Source organism: Clytia hemisphaerica, unplaced genomic scaffold, assembly GCF_902728285.1.
Source record: "Clytia hemisphaerica strain Z4C2 unplaced genomic scaffold, Clytia hemisphaerica genome assembly, whole genome shotgun sequence".
In the NCBI taxonomy this organism is placed as follows: domain Eukaryota; kingdom Metazoa; phylum Cnidaria; class Hydrozoa; order Leptothecata; family Clytiidae; genus Clytia; species Clytia hemisphaerica.
In genome coordinates this window covers 688,445-701,183 of record NW_027104384.1, presented here as the reverse complement: position 1 = coordinate 701,183, position 12,739 = coordinate 688,445, and the positions used below count along the sequence as shown (strand labels likewise).

Genomic DNA, 12,739 nt, shown 5'->3' with positions numbered 1-12,739 from the left:
AAAAAAATTTACATTGCACTTATAGAAGGCACTAAAAACGTGTCAAAGGGCGCCAAATAGCCCAACCAAAGATCAAAAGATTTTTGGCGCCCCCTTGAAAAGCGTTTTTGGCGCCACACTCAGGTCTTTCTGGCTGGTGCACTGCACACCCTGCACCCCCTGCCAGGCCGCCACTGTTAGTAATGCATTATATTTTACGGCGTCTTGGCATTCTCAAAATAGTAGAATGGTTGGATATTGTTTGTTGAACAATTTTTGAACAATTTTGACGTCTAGGTCTGTATTTTTTCCTTTTCGTTTTTCGACGTCAGTTTTATCATTTTGTTATGTTTTTGATTATACATGGTTGTCTTAGAAATTGAATATCTTGAGTTTCACTTAAGCTTTTGAAACAAAACTTTCAACAGCGCTTACTTATATGCTAAGGATTAATTCAATGTAAAAATACGTCAAAAAATTAAGTTTAAAACAAAACGTTTGTCAGTAGGAGTGGAAAAAAGGTGATACTTTTGCACAATCAACAGCGACACAGCAACTTTTTTACTATTGAAAGTTAGCCCTATTTATCAGTAACAAATTGGCAAAGTTTCGTTTGAATTCCATAAACCGTTTAGAAGTTAGATATAATTTAGTAAACAAAATTGACGTCAAAAAATGTCGCTATTTAAGCATTCTGGTCCGTAAAATAGACACCTACAAGAAAATTTCGGACAGCAAACAAGTAAATTCGGAAACTTCAGACATAGTGCTACATGATGATATATGTTTGCACCTGCCTCTACGACTGTCATAGTTGACCTCCCCCGGACTAATATACAGGATTTAATAAAAAGGAAGATTCTTTCAGTAAGTTGTCTTAGTAGAAAATTTCTTAGAGAAATGGCAGCTTAAAGTCCAAAGCTTTACAAGTTGTAATACGTTTATTTATGTTACAATATAAATAAACGTGGAATTTTGTTTTGATAGTTATTTCTAATCAACTGATGAATGCGAAAGCAAGAAACTTTAAGTATTGAAAAGAAATACAACGTTTCTTAATCTTTATGTATGTTACAATATACATATTTGTCAAAAAAGGTTCCCCCGCTTTATTTCTAATTCCAAATGTTTTTTATTTAAAATAAACCAGCTGCACTGGAAGGTCGCCTGAATAGAATACCTTAAAGAGCTTAAAAGTTTGAAAAAAGTAAAAGACGAAAAGCTTAACAGTGTAACACGTGATATGCGAATGTGCAAAATCGTTAATAAGCAACGTGCTTTTGATTTGCGTTAATGTCAAAATGGCTGAAGTTGATTTTAAGTTAATGTTAGAAAAGATAAAATGAGATTGGAATCAGCCTGAAAAATATTCTTCAGAAACAAATATGTAATATAATATTATTTTTGTCATCCCTAAAATCTTAAAGGTTTTCAGAAACTTATCATTTTTTAAAACTAATATTAGGGACATAGGTGAAAATAGCCTAAATTTGTTCTGAAGAGATAAAAAAAACCGTCCGAGTTAAGGACACATTCAAGTTATAGGGTTCGAGTTTGAAGACTTAATCATATCATGTTTAACTTATATCAATGAATGTTTCGTGTTTGTACAATAAAAAATTGCTGCTAGAAAGTTTCAATGAATTATTATAGTAAATCTAATAATACAGTTGAAGTAATCTTAAACAAAAGTAAAAATTTTGGAGGGAATTTAATATGGCTGCTGGCTTGAAAAATTAAATTTGACGGGAACTTATTTGTCTTAATAGATAACATGGAGAAGAAAACAATAATCTAAATTTGGCAGCGGATGGCAGTAAAAGTTAAATTTGGATGATTTTGGCCCAATCCACCAAAGTAGATTTCCGCTAAATTTACCATCAACTGCTCTAACTTGGGACTATCTGACAAAACATTAGACGGCAATTCGGCCACCATTTCACCGAACCTCCAAAGTCATTTTATTTGAATTAATGAACGGCATATTAAAAAATACACGATTTCTCTTTCGCACCGAGTAGCCTTTTAAATCGAAATATGAAAAAAATCTGTAGTGGAACACGTGCGAATGTGGTCTGGAACGAAGAAGACCATATTAGTGGCAAAACGATGGAGCGTTTAACGTCACTCGCGCGGCAAGTTACACACTGGTTAATTGTTAATCCTATCGGGTGATGGACGGTTAGGCAGCTGGCTCTAATTCTCCAATCGGCGTCCGGTCATTTTGAATGAAAACAAAAAAGTTAAAAAGGGCGCGCTATCAGTGAAAGTTATATCTCCTGAATCTCTTTGACAACAAATTTGTTTTGATACCACCAAGTTTATCAACCACACTTTATGTCATAACATATCGCAATCAATTTCAGCCGGGCATATACTCCAATAATTGCAGTTGACAACTGGACAGCCGACAGTTGTATGTTTGTTCAAGAAATTTTAAGTCAATACTCCCAAATGGTTACACAAAATTACTCGTCTTGGAACGGTGAATCATCGATCAAATCTTGCTTTATAGCGTTTAGGTGATAAATGTTCTTTTGCTTCACTTCAAATCTGCTAATTGTACCTAATTCATAATTCATGGTATAACTTGATCTGGCAATTAATACATTGGTTAGGTTGCCATATACAGCGAGTGATCTTGGTTGGGACATGCTATCAACTGTTATCATAGATTTCGAGTAATAGAAACAATAATAAACTTCTTCTCATCTTATCTATCAGAAAGGAGGTTTGTTTTCAACAACATCACGAGTGTGGTATGGAATAATATCAATGAAGAACCATAAATTTCAATTTCAATTGTAGATTTGCACTTGTAGTAGAAACTTTCGGCAACTTTCACGAGGCTTTTAATTATCTCCGTTATTTAGATTTCATTAAACAAGCTACTACGGAGCTAATTAGAATCTATATACCACAAAAACTGTCTGATAAGTTTGCATGGCGTAATATAACGGAGATAAAAAAGCTTATGCAAGAATTTACGCAGGAAATAATTTCCTGATTCCCCGAACATTTAATTCCGAATCGGGCGACCAAACTTTCACATTTTATAAAGTTTGTTCTTATAAAAAAAAATATTTATAACCCCTTACATTACAGGAGTGGCTCAGGTGAAAAAACATTCCTAGGTAAAATAATTCGCATCACTGAGTGGGATTCGAAACCTGAACACGGAAGTCAGAGTTGTGTTCGCTTATATCCATACCTATTTTCTAGAAATACACGTTTTTTAATAACAACAAACTTTATAACAAAATAAGGCTTCGACGACCAAAATATTAAGAAAAAGTTAAGAACATATAAATTGTGGACTCTTAAACACCCGATTTCTTGAGAAAATGCACAAAAATACTCACACCACTATGTTATCTTAAGCCTTAAAAAAGTTTGAAGTTTCTTATAAAAAACATATAAAACAAAACAAATCAATACCTGATTTCCTTGAAAGATTTTCATCAATAGATCGGGCATGTACGCATCTGGAAGTGAGTCTAAATACAAGTTGGGGTCGTGTAGCCTGGATTCTTCAAGCCATAATGCAAAACCCTGAAACAAGCTAAAAATGAAAGAAGCTTATGAAAAAAAAAGAATAAATATCATTTTTGATTTCTAATTAAAATTGTAACTAATTTTAACTCATTGATTCATGGCTGTCCGGGCTTTGGATTTCGTTATTGATTAAGCTCTGGCATATACCATAAAAAGAACTTAATTTTGGCATACTCTCGGGTACCTAATAAACGGGGGGTTTGGAATAAGCGGGTGGAATGATTCTCAAAACTTAATAAGCGGAAGGGGGATTGGAATGGAAATGTCCTGGGTCGAAAATTCTTGAAAAGGGGCCAATACTTTTGAATTAGGGCAAAAGAGGGAATACTTTTCCAAAGATCAATAAGCAGCAGGAGGGGCCATCGGAGCCTAACCAAAAACTTATTTGTTCTCATAAAAGAATATACTTCTTCAAATTAATGAATGGTTCATTAGTCTTTTGAAATTAAATTAAGTTGTCCAGCAATTAACAAGAAGAATACGAAAATAATTACCCCGATAGCAATTCGTGGAATTCTTTCGCGTATTGGTGCTCCTTCGCAGGTGTTTTATTATTCGATTCATCACCGCTCTCTCCCAAGGTGCTTTTTTCTTGATGATAACTAGCAGTTGCCCGAAGGCTGTTCTTCATGTCTTTCAGAAGGGATGAGAGCGTAGGTGATTGGAAGAATCTCATGCCAACACCAGTGCGACTCGGGATTCTGAAAGGAAGAAAAAGTCATCTTAAGTTATACAACGTACCAAAAATGAGTAGGGTAATGCATTTTACTTAGTAAAGTAAAATTACTTAACCTACTGGTTTCACACCGAATTATAGTCTAATGTAAAATAACTTTCACCTCAAAAAAAGGTTAACTCATCAGGGGCGTAAGTACTTAAGTTTTAGCGTAGCGCAATATATATTTTCCTTTTGACTTTAACATCGTAGGGGTCCACTTAAAGCTATTATATCTTTGAAAGCTATGATGAAAGCTATTATGGATTTCGCGATTAAGTTGCCCCGTATTATATGGTAGTTCTAATTTTTAGTTTTCACTTAGGCGGACTGTAAAACAGATTCTAGTTGTTTTTGCAAGGTAAAAATATGATGAAACGATGTTTTCAGTCTGTTCCTCTAAAGAATCCTGCATTGTAACACACATCTTTAAACCTTATGTAGTTAATTCCCGTGATAAACAAAGAGGGATGAATTCGTAGGGATGGACAAACTAACCAGGCCGGGGATGTGGACGGCGGAATTTGTCGTTTTTTATGAAATTAGTCGTTCTTTTTATCTATTTTTCATAAATGTAGGATTCTTTAGATTAAACCATCTTTATTTGAAAATAAGGGATTAAACTTCTGCTAATCATGTTTGTTTTCCATTCCTAATTATAATTTTCAACTTCAGCTAGTAATCCCACTAAAGGAATGTTTAATTTGATGTTAACCCATTAATCCATCGAGCATCTTCCAATTCTTCTTAAAGCATGTTGGAGGCCCCCTTTGAAACTCAAGATTGGCAAGAGGTATGACCTTGAAATTTTGACGAGTGGTAGATATAGATAATTAGAGATGATTTAAAATGTTTTGGCCATCTGTCTGGTTGGTATTTTAAAGACCAGTGTGTAAATCTAGCTAAATTTATGTTTTGGCCAACTGAAGTTTGTGTCTGATTGGTTTGCCAAATAAAAGAGAAAGGTATGAATAATATTATATTATTCTTATCATTATAAGAATATTTGTTCTACACCGCGATCCATACCCAATCCATGCCTTTTCTTGAAAAGTTGCCCCCCCCATAACAATAGAAAGACAAAGTGTGTTTGTTGGGTTGTATCTTTTAAATTCAACAAAAAATATTCAAAAAAACTTTTTCATTTAATGGAGCAATGTAACAGAAAGAATTTAAAAGAAGGCCCTTTCTTCCTTTAAAATTACACATTCAAAACTTCTGAAAGAACTATTCTGAGAATCAACGATATATTTTTAAAAAGCCATTGCCCAGATTGTCAGGGACGGGCGCTCTATAATTGGAAACTAGAAAAAGATTATGGACGTACCACAATTTCATGCTCTTGAAATAATCTTTCATATTCAAGATTTCGTGAGCAAAAAAAACATCTATCTCATCAAACAATTGAGTAATTTGGCTAAGAACATTGATGTATGCTTATTAATAGTGATTCTTATAAATAAACATGCGTTTTTTGAGCCAACAATTTTTGTGTTGCAAAAATCTGCTTACTTTTAGAGAGTATGTGTTTTGACATGAAATTTTGGTTGCTTAGCGTGTTTTTATAGAAAAACTGGCCAAATTCGATATTTTTTTATAAGCACATTATCAATTACTTAGGTATTAGCTATTCTCGAGATTGGCTCTTTGATTCTTTATGATTTTTTGCACAAAGATGCATAACTATAAACCCTCGAATGTGACGGAGCCCGATTTTCGAAAAAAAAATGTTTTTGGGCAAATTTGGGCCAAAAAACGGCTATGAAAAGGGTTTTTTGGACTTTGTAAAATATTGGATCATTGTTTTTTCTGATTTTTTGCATGAAAGTAGGTAAAAGATGGCTCAAGCAGATTTTTGTAATTAATGATCCAATTTTTCACAAAGTCCAAAAAACCCATTTTTTAGCCGTTTTTTGGCCCTAATTTGCCCCCCAATTTTTTTTTTCGAAAATCGGGCTCCGTCACATTTTGGCCACCACCATTTTGGACCTTTGTACCAAAAATCAAAAGATTCGAACGAACGAACGAACGAACGAACGAACGAACGAACAAACGAACGAACGAACGAACGAACGAACGAACGAACGAACGAACGAACGAACGAACGAACGAACGAACGAACGAACGAACGAACGAACGAACGAACGAACGAACGAACGAACGAACGAACGAACGAACGAACGAACGAACGAACGAACGAACGAACGAACGAACGAACGGACAAACACAGGTAAATTTATAGGACCTCCACCGGGGTAGGTCCAAAAAGCTATTTAGCGACCCTGAACTGACTTCTCAATATCCCTCACATAACGTAGGCTGACCCGGGCGAAGGGCGAAGGTTTTTTCAATTGCAAAGAAAACCACAGTAGAAAGTAGAAAACACTGGACAAAGGCGCAAAAAGGCGCAAAAGGGCGGCCGACAGACAAACGTACCAATAGACATCAGTTAATTTATTAGACCTCCAGGTAAAATGAAAAATAGGGGGATTAGAAAGTTCTACCGGTTTCTAAGCGCTTGAGCTTTTAAATTGAATAGTTTCGTCAACTATAAATCAAGCCTTTTATTCCTAACGTTAAGTACTTTCGTTCCCCTATCTTTTGTACACCATAAACCTCAGAGTTATTGAAACCGCATTCGAGAAACTTTAACATCGAAAACTTTAATGAAACATAATAAACATATTTAATAAACATATTCTGTAAGACTATATTCCAGGGAGTCATATCAAAGAAGATTACCTAATCCACTCTCCTCTCTGGTAGGATGGCCAAAATGATATTTCTCTTATAAAGGCTAATCTGTTACGCGAGGTAAGTTTGCGTAAGAACGTGTTATGTTTCCGGGTAAGTTCTTATCTTAGAAACTGGAGTTTGAACTCTGAATAGAGGGTTGTGACAACCGATCGTTTTTTATAGAAACAATAGTAGATATGGATATTGGCCGGTTTCATTAGCGTGGCTGCTTGACGTAGACTGGAGAGGAAACTTAAAGAAATTAGGTTTTTGAGAGCCCTCTAACTAGGAATTTAGTTTGAAACATTGCGTATAAAGCGAGCGCAAAGATTTTTGGCAATGTTTTGTTTTTTTTGTCGGCGTGCCCAAGTAAGCAAGCTGAAAAGAATTTATTGGTCAAATTAGAGTGGTCACACTTACCCTGATTCTTGAGTTGGTTTTCTCAAGAAGAGGAGAAAAAACTGCTGCCAAATGATAGATAAGAAGGGATGATCTTTGGGTGTGACCATGGCTTGTTCAGCCCAACGATAGATGGTAAGTGACGGCATGGGTGGTACGTAACGTGCTTTGATCGAACCTTTACATTTCTTGAAAAAATAACGAAAACAGCGAGAATAAAATATATGATGAATGCGAAAAAGGAGAGAGGCATCGCTAAATGATAGTAGACTTAGTTCTTAACAACAACCCTTGCATTCTACTTTATAGTTTCAATGTCCTTTCCGATGAAAAAATAAATGGAGACCGTGTATATATCAGAGAAAAAGGAAAACTTGTCTTATAGATTGCGATAAAATATTACTGGGAAGGCTACTTTTCGCCGCACTGCCATGGGAAGTGAGGCAAAGAGCCAAATTTTGAATAAACATTTCCAGCAATGGTTGGGAGAGAGAAAGTATCTAAATTTTAAAGGAAGTAAAGGAAGGTGCCATTTGAAGCCGTAATTGATTTTATTTTTAAAAAGCCTCCTCCAAAAAAAGTGTACAACTTAACTCTCTGCTCCGTAGAAGAGGCCTGTGTTCTCAAAGCGGAGCCATGAAGCAATTAGAAAAGAGAAAATCAATTCATACTTTAAAAGCTTCTTCAACAGTCATTGATGAATTTGACACAAGCTTCTTAGCTATCTCGTTCGTTATGCCAATTTCTTCTTCGTAACGTTTTTCTACGCGTAAGCTTGCAAACGCGTAGTAACAAAAATCACCAGTCTAAGTAATGAAAGAATACGATATTGAAAGTTTTGACAAAAGCCATACCGGAAAATGAGTCCCCTACCCAAAAGGAATATGGAATAAGGTCTTTCCCAGTCTAGGTAGTCACATCAGGCTAGATAAATTATTAAGCCACGCTTTTCGCAAAGAATTTGTCGTGAGTCTGCGTGAGCATTTGATTAACCGTTCGTATGTTTCCGAACTGTCCTTTTTTTCAAAAGCTGGCGGTTGTTGACTTTAAATGAGACCCAACGCGCGTAGGCCCACACAGAGAGCTCACTTTTGGTAGGAAATTAAAAGGTTTCATTTCCGTTCAAGGCTATTAGATCCATCCAGATACCCAGCAATTTAAAAATTTTCTTTTCAACACGCAAAAGCTCAGAAAGTCGAGAAAACATATGGAGGGTTCGGATTACGAAATTTCAGATTTTGCAGGGGGAGGTCTGGACTCGTTATCGTGGATTTTCGGGTCCAATTAAAATATTCTAATGCTAACCGACGAATAAAATTGAGCCCGATTGGGGAAAAGAAAATATTTACATGGAATGCCTTGTAAACCGTAACTTACAGGATTAGGTGAAAGCTGATTGGCTGATAGCCATCCCATCATTGAAGAAAGCATACCACGCGACTCATTTGATTTTATCAGCGCCTACGAAAAAGTGGTGATGTTTGTTTAAAGAAGATAGATTATCGAATGATTTCCTTCTTCATCATTTTCAGGATTTTAGATACTTAGCTGCTGTATAAGGGGCCTTTTTCCTAGCCCTTTTTTACCTAATGCAGTATTTTTTTATTTGATTCAGTGATTTTGGTTGGCAACTGCAGAAGTTAGGTCAAGTCAACTTTTAAAAAGTAAACCTGAGTAAACTCATTTTACCAAATTAATTGTTCAACTATATGTATGACTTTTCAGAGTTCACTGCTAAACCATGTGCTTTTCAGCAGTGAGTTTCAGCCCTCAGAAGTCCAAAAAAGTCATAAGGCCCTAATGCATCATGGTTAAAGCTTTTGGGAAATTTTCAAAGTGCCTAAAATTGCCTTAATTCGCTATTTTTGGGGATTGAAGGATCTTCCCAGAATATTTATAATATAAAAGAATTTCGAGGATGGAGGGGTTTCCAAGGCCCCGTAAACTCTCTGGTATAGCATTTGGCTTCAGAGTGTGCTAGTTAGACCTTATAAGGAGCTTGATTTTTTTATTCTTTTTGACCCGATTCACTTCATTTTCAATCATTTTTAAGGCTTTTTACTGGATTCCATTAAAAATATATGTGAAGAAATTCAAAAAATTCCTGTCCAACTCTTCTTTCATGAGATTTGGTTGGCAGAGCAGCATATGCATTTCGTCCTTATTAGGACTCGTCATCACTGCATATTGCACCTTGGCTGGGCAGATAGAATTGCCTAGCATCTCACGCCATAAAACTAACTGTGGCACAGACTGAAAGGAATATATTATAATATTCTTAAGAATAAAAAAAAGGAATACCCCCTAGGTCATCTACGTCAGACGCTAATCTGAGGATCCCGCACTTCAATAGCGGTACATTTCTGAGGATCCCGCACTTCAATAGCGGTACATTTCTGTTGAGGCTAAAAACAATCTTTGTGAAAATAGTTTAATTAAAAATAACATTTCGAAAAGTTAACTGAATAAGATGAGCGGACAAAGATTCTAAAATTACGCGTATCACATCATTCTGTTGAAGAATACTATTTCATATTTCTAATTATGAATTTCTATGAGAAATTGAAACATTATTCCTTTTCATTTTCATTTGTGTTTTCCAGAAAAGTACAACACGAGAGTGAAGATTTCAGTATAGAGAGAGGGAACAATGTCACAGCTTGGAAACAAACCATAATGTCATTGAGAGATTTGATTACAGACTGATGTCTGGACTTGTTTTTTTGGAACGAGGTCATACACGTTTTTTTTTACAAGAGCATCCAAATTTTTTAAAGCTTTCGGATGTTCTTAGCTTTTTGAGTTTTAAGCGTAAAAATGTTCTTAACATGTTCTTATTTTGACGATTTTGGGAATATTTTGGGACTATTTTCCTAAGAATAGGATATTTTTGAGTCCGCAAAGCATTAAAATGTTCTTAACTTGTTCTTAACATTTTGGCCAGCGAAGCCTTATGTTCTTATATAGTTAGTTCTTATAAAAAAAACGTGTAGGTTAAATAGGGTTTTTCTTCACGCAGAGTGAGACTAATTTGTTATCTTGGCATAATCAAAGATTAAGATATTGAGATTGAGTCTTGGTAGCTAGTGATTGTGGACGGGTTTATTTTACAGCCTTAACACTCGCAATATGTTAAGTGGAGAAATCACAACCGGGAAGAGGGTTAAAATTATCGTTCCTATCTATTTCATGTTTTTTATATGAGAAATAAGTAAAATATGAGTTATATATGGAGAAATTATACGGGAGGAAAGTCCTGTGTAAAATGGATAGATTGATGAATTTTCGAAAGGCCATTAGCTAAACTTTAATTTTGGATAATGATAAAGCCAGATAACATTGGAAGTTCGAAAAAGAACTTCAAAAAGCATGAGAAAATCCATTTCGGAGGGAAAAAGAGATTTATTCTGCTGATGTGTTTTTTGTGCAGAGATAAAGGGATAAAGTTATAGTTTATTTTTAACAGTTTAGAAGATGGACTGGAAAAGAATTAATTTATTTAGCGGTTCTTATTATATCTTTCCAATAAGACAATAATGAAGAAGGTGTGGTTCCTGTATATTGGTTAACTTTTCATTTTGATAAAACGTTTTTTCAGAGGAACATCCAAAAATTCTAAAGCCTTTGTTTAGATATTCGTAACTTTTTGAGTTTTGAGCCTTAAAATGTTCTTAACATATTCTTATTTTCACCATTTTTTTTGAGTATTTTTTTGTCCACTTTCATAAGAAATTGGGTGTTTTCGAGTCAGCAAGGTCTTAAAAGATTAAAATATTCTTAACTTGTTCTTAATATTTTGGTCAGTCTTATGTTCTTATATTGTTTCTTCTTATAAAATAACGTGTAAAGCGATAATCACAATTCAAGGAGACTTTTCACTAAATCTTTTGTGATTTAATCTCAATAGAAAGCAGGGGTCTTAACTTCCAACCATAATATGTCTGGAGCATCCGACGAGGTAAGAGCTATAAAGGAGGCAACTTCTACTAGCTGACAAATGAGAATAAGTGTCAAACTCAACAAGATTTGGTCGTAACATTGGAAGGATTCGGGAGTTCTCAGTTCCTAGCAGATCCATATGGCAATGTCCGCTCCTGTCTTCAAACCTCGACGTTGACACACCTAGTCGGCCAATAAGTGATCCCGGTAGCCTTGGATCTGTTCACCATATTTAGGTTTCAAAAACCTAGGCCTTTTCATGAATCATTTTTTGCAACGACAGCCTCTTTTTGAAACCGTTACCAAGATTATTTTAGCACTATTTTGAAAATGAGGTAAGTGTTACTCTTGACGTAATTTATGAAAAGGTCTACAAGTTCTCTGCTTTGACTTTGTGTAATTTGAACAAAAAAATTGGCTGAAAACTTTGTGTGGGGTGTTGAGGATATGAACTAATGGACAAATTTTAGATTTGGGAAATAAGACAGGCTTAACATTCGATTTCAACTTTTGCTTGCTTCATCCTAAAAAAATGGTTAAATGGCTGGTAGGTACTCTTTACGCTCAATATTTCGAGTTTTTTTAATGTAAGATGCCTGGATATCTACAAAAATGACCTTTTTTGACAGCACCAGTTTGATGTCCGAACGGGAGGATTCTTCCGGATAGGGAAGAAACTTACCAAACATTGAGATTGTATAGTTGACGAAAGATTTTCCGCTATGTAATGCACGGCTTGACTTCCCGATCGGGATCCGTTCGGATAGATTCAAAAGGAATTAAGCAAGCTTACCCAGGTGAAATTTGTTAAGTTTATTGAGACCATCCGAACGGATCCCTTCAGGAAATCAAGCCGCACATTATAGAGGTGTCCATACTTTGCTAAGTTGCGTAATTTCCACCATTGTGGAAGCAAACGTTCGATTTGTGTAAGGGATCGGCTCTACAGGTTCGAATGTTTGCTTCCATAATGGCGGAAATTGAAAAAACTTTTTACGGAGGAAAAATAAAATGTATGAAACAATTTGGGGAATGTTAAAGAATCTTTCCAAAGAAGCAGAAAAAATTCCTAAAAAAGTTCCAAGGTAAATCTAATGGGGGGAGAGGGTGCTAATGGGGGTGCTTGTGAAATGTTGGGTACCTTATATTCATCGTAGAGTGTATCCTCAATGATTGTGAAACCGTTCGCTACAGAAAATGCTGTCTTGCAAAGTTGATCGATTTGAAATAGCACTCCACAATCCCTGCAAAGTAAAGAAAAAAGTTTTTAAGGATAAGAAGCAGAGATATCGACACTTAAATTAACTTATTCTAATTTTGCTTATTACTTTTTGATGTTTTTGATCACATATGTGGTAAAAGCCGATTTTCAAACAAATTCGAATACATTTTATTTGGGTAGTGAAAGGATGCGCC

General features: G+C 35.3%; 1 protein-coding gene across 1 annotated transcript in view; it reads right to left on the bottom strand.

Moving 5' to 3' along the window:
* Positions 1-3,128: 3,128 nt before the first annotated feature.
* LOC136819382 (ectopic P granules protein 5 homolog) overlaps positions 3,129-12,739 on the bottom strand; it is a 49,652-nt gene continuing 40,041 nt past the window's right edge. Inside the window, exons 21-27 of the mRNA XM_067075618.1 lie at positions 12,465-12,567; positions 8,762-8,845; positions 8,056-8,190; positions 7,406-7,572; positions 4,029-4,235; positions 3,418-3,541; positions 3,129-3,149 (exon numbers count right to left, since the gene is read on the bottom strand). Coding sequence (XP_066931719.1) covers positions 3,129-3,149; positions 3,418-3,541; positions 4,029-4,235; positions 7,406-7,572; positions 8,056-8,190; positions 8,762-8,845; positions 12,465-12,567 — 841 coding nt within the window. The remainder of the gene's footprint in view (positions 3,150-3,417; positions 3,542-4,028; positions 4,236-7,405; positions 7,573-8,055; positions 8,191-8,761; positions 8,846-12,464; positions 12,568-12,739) is intronic.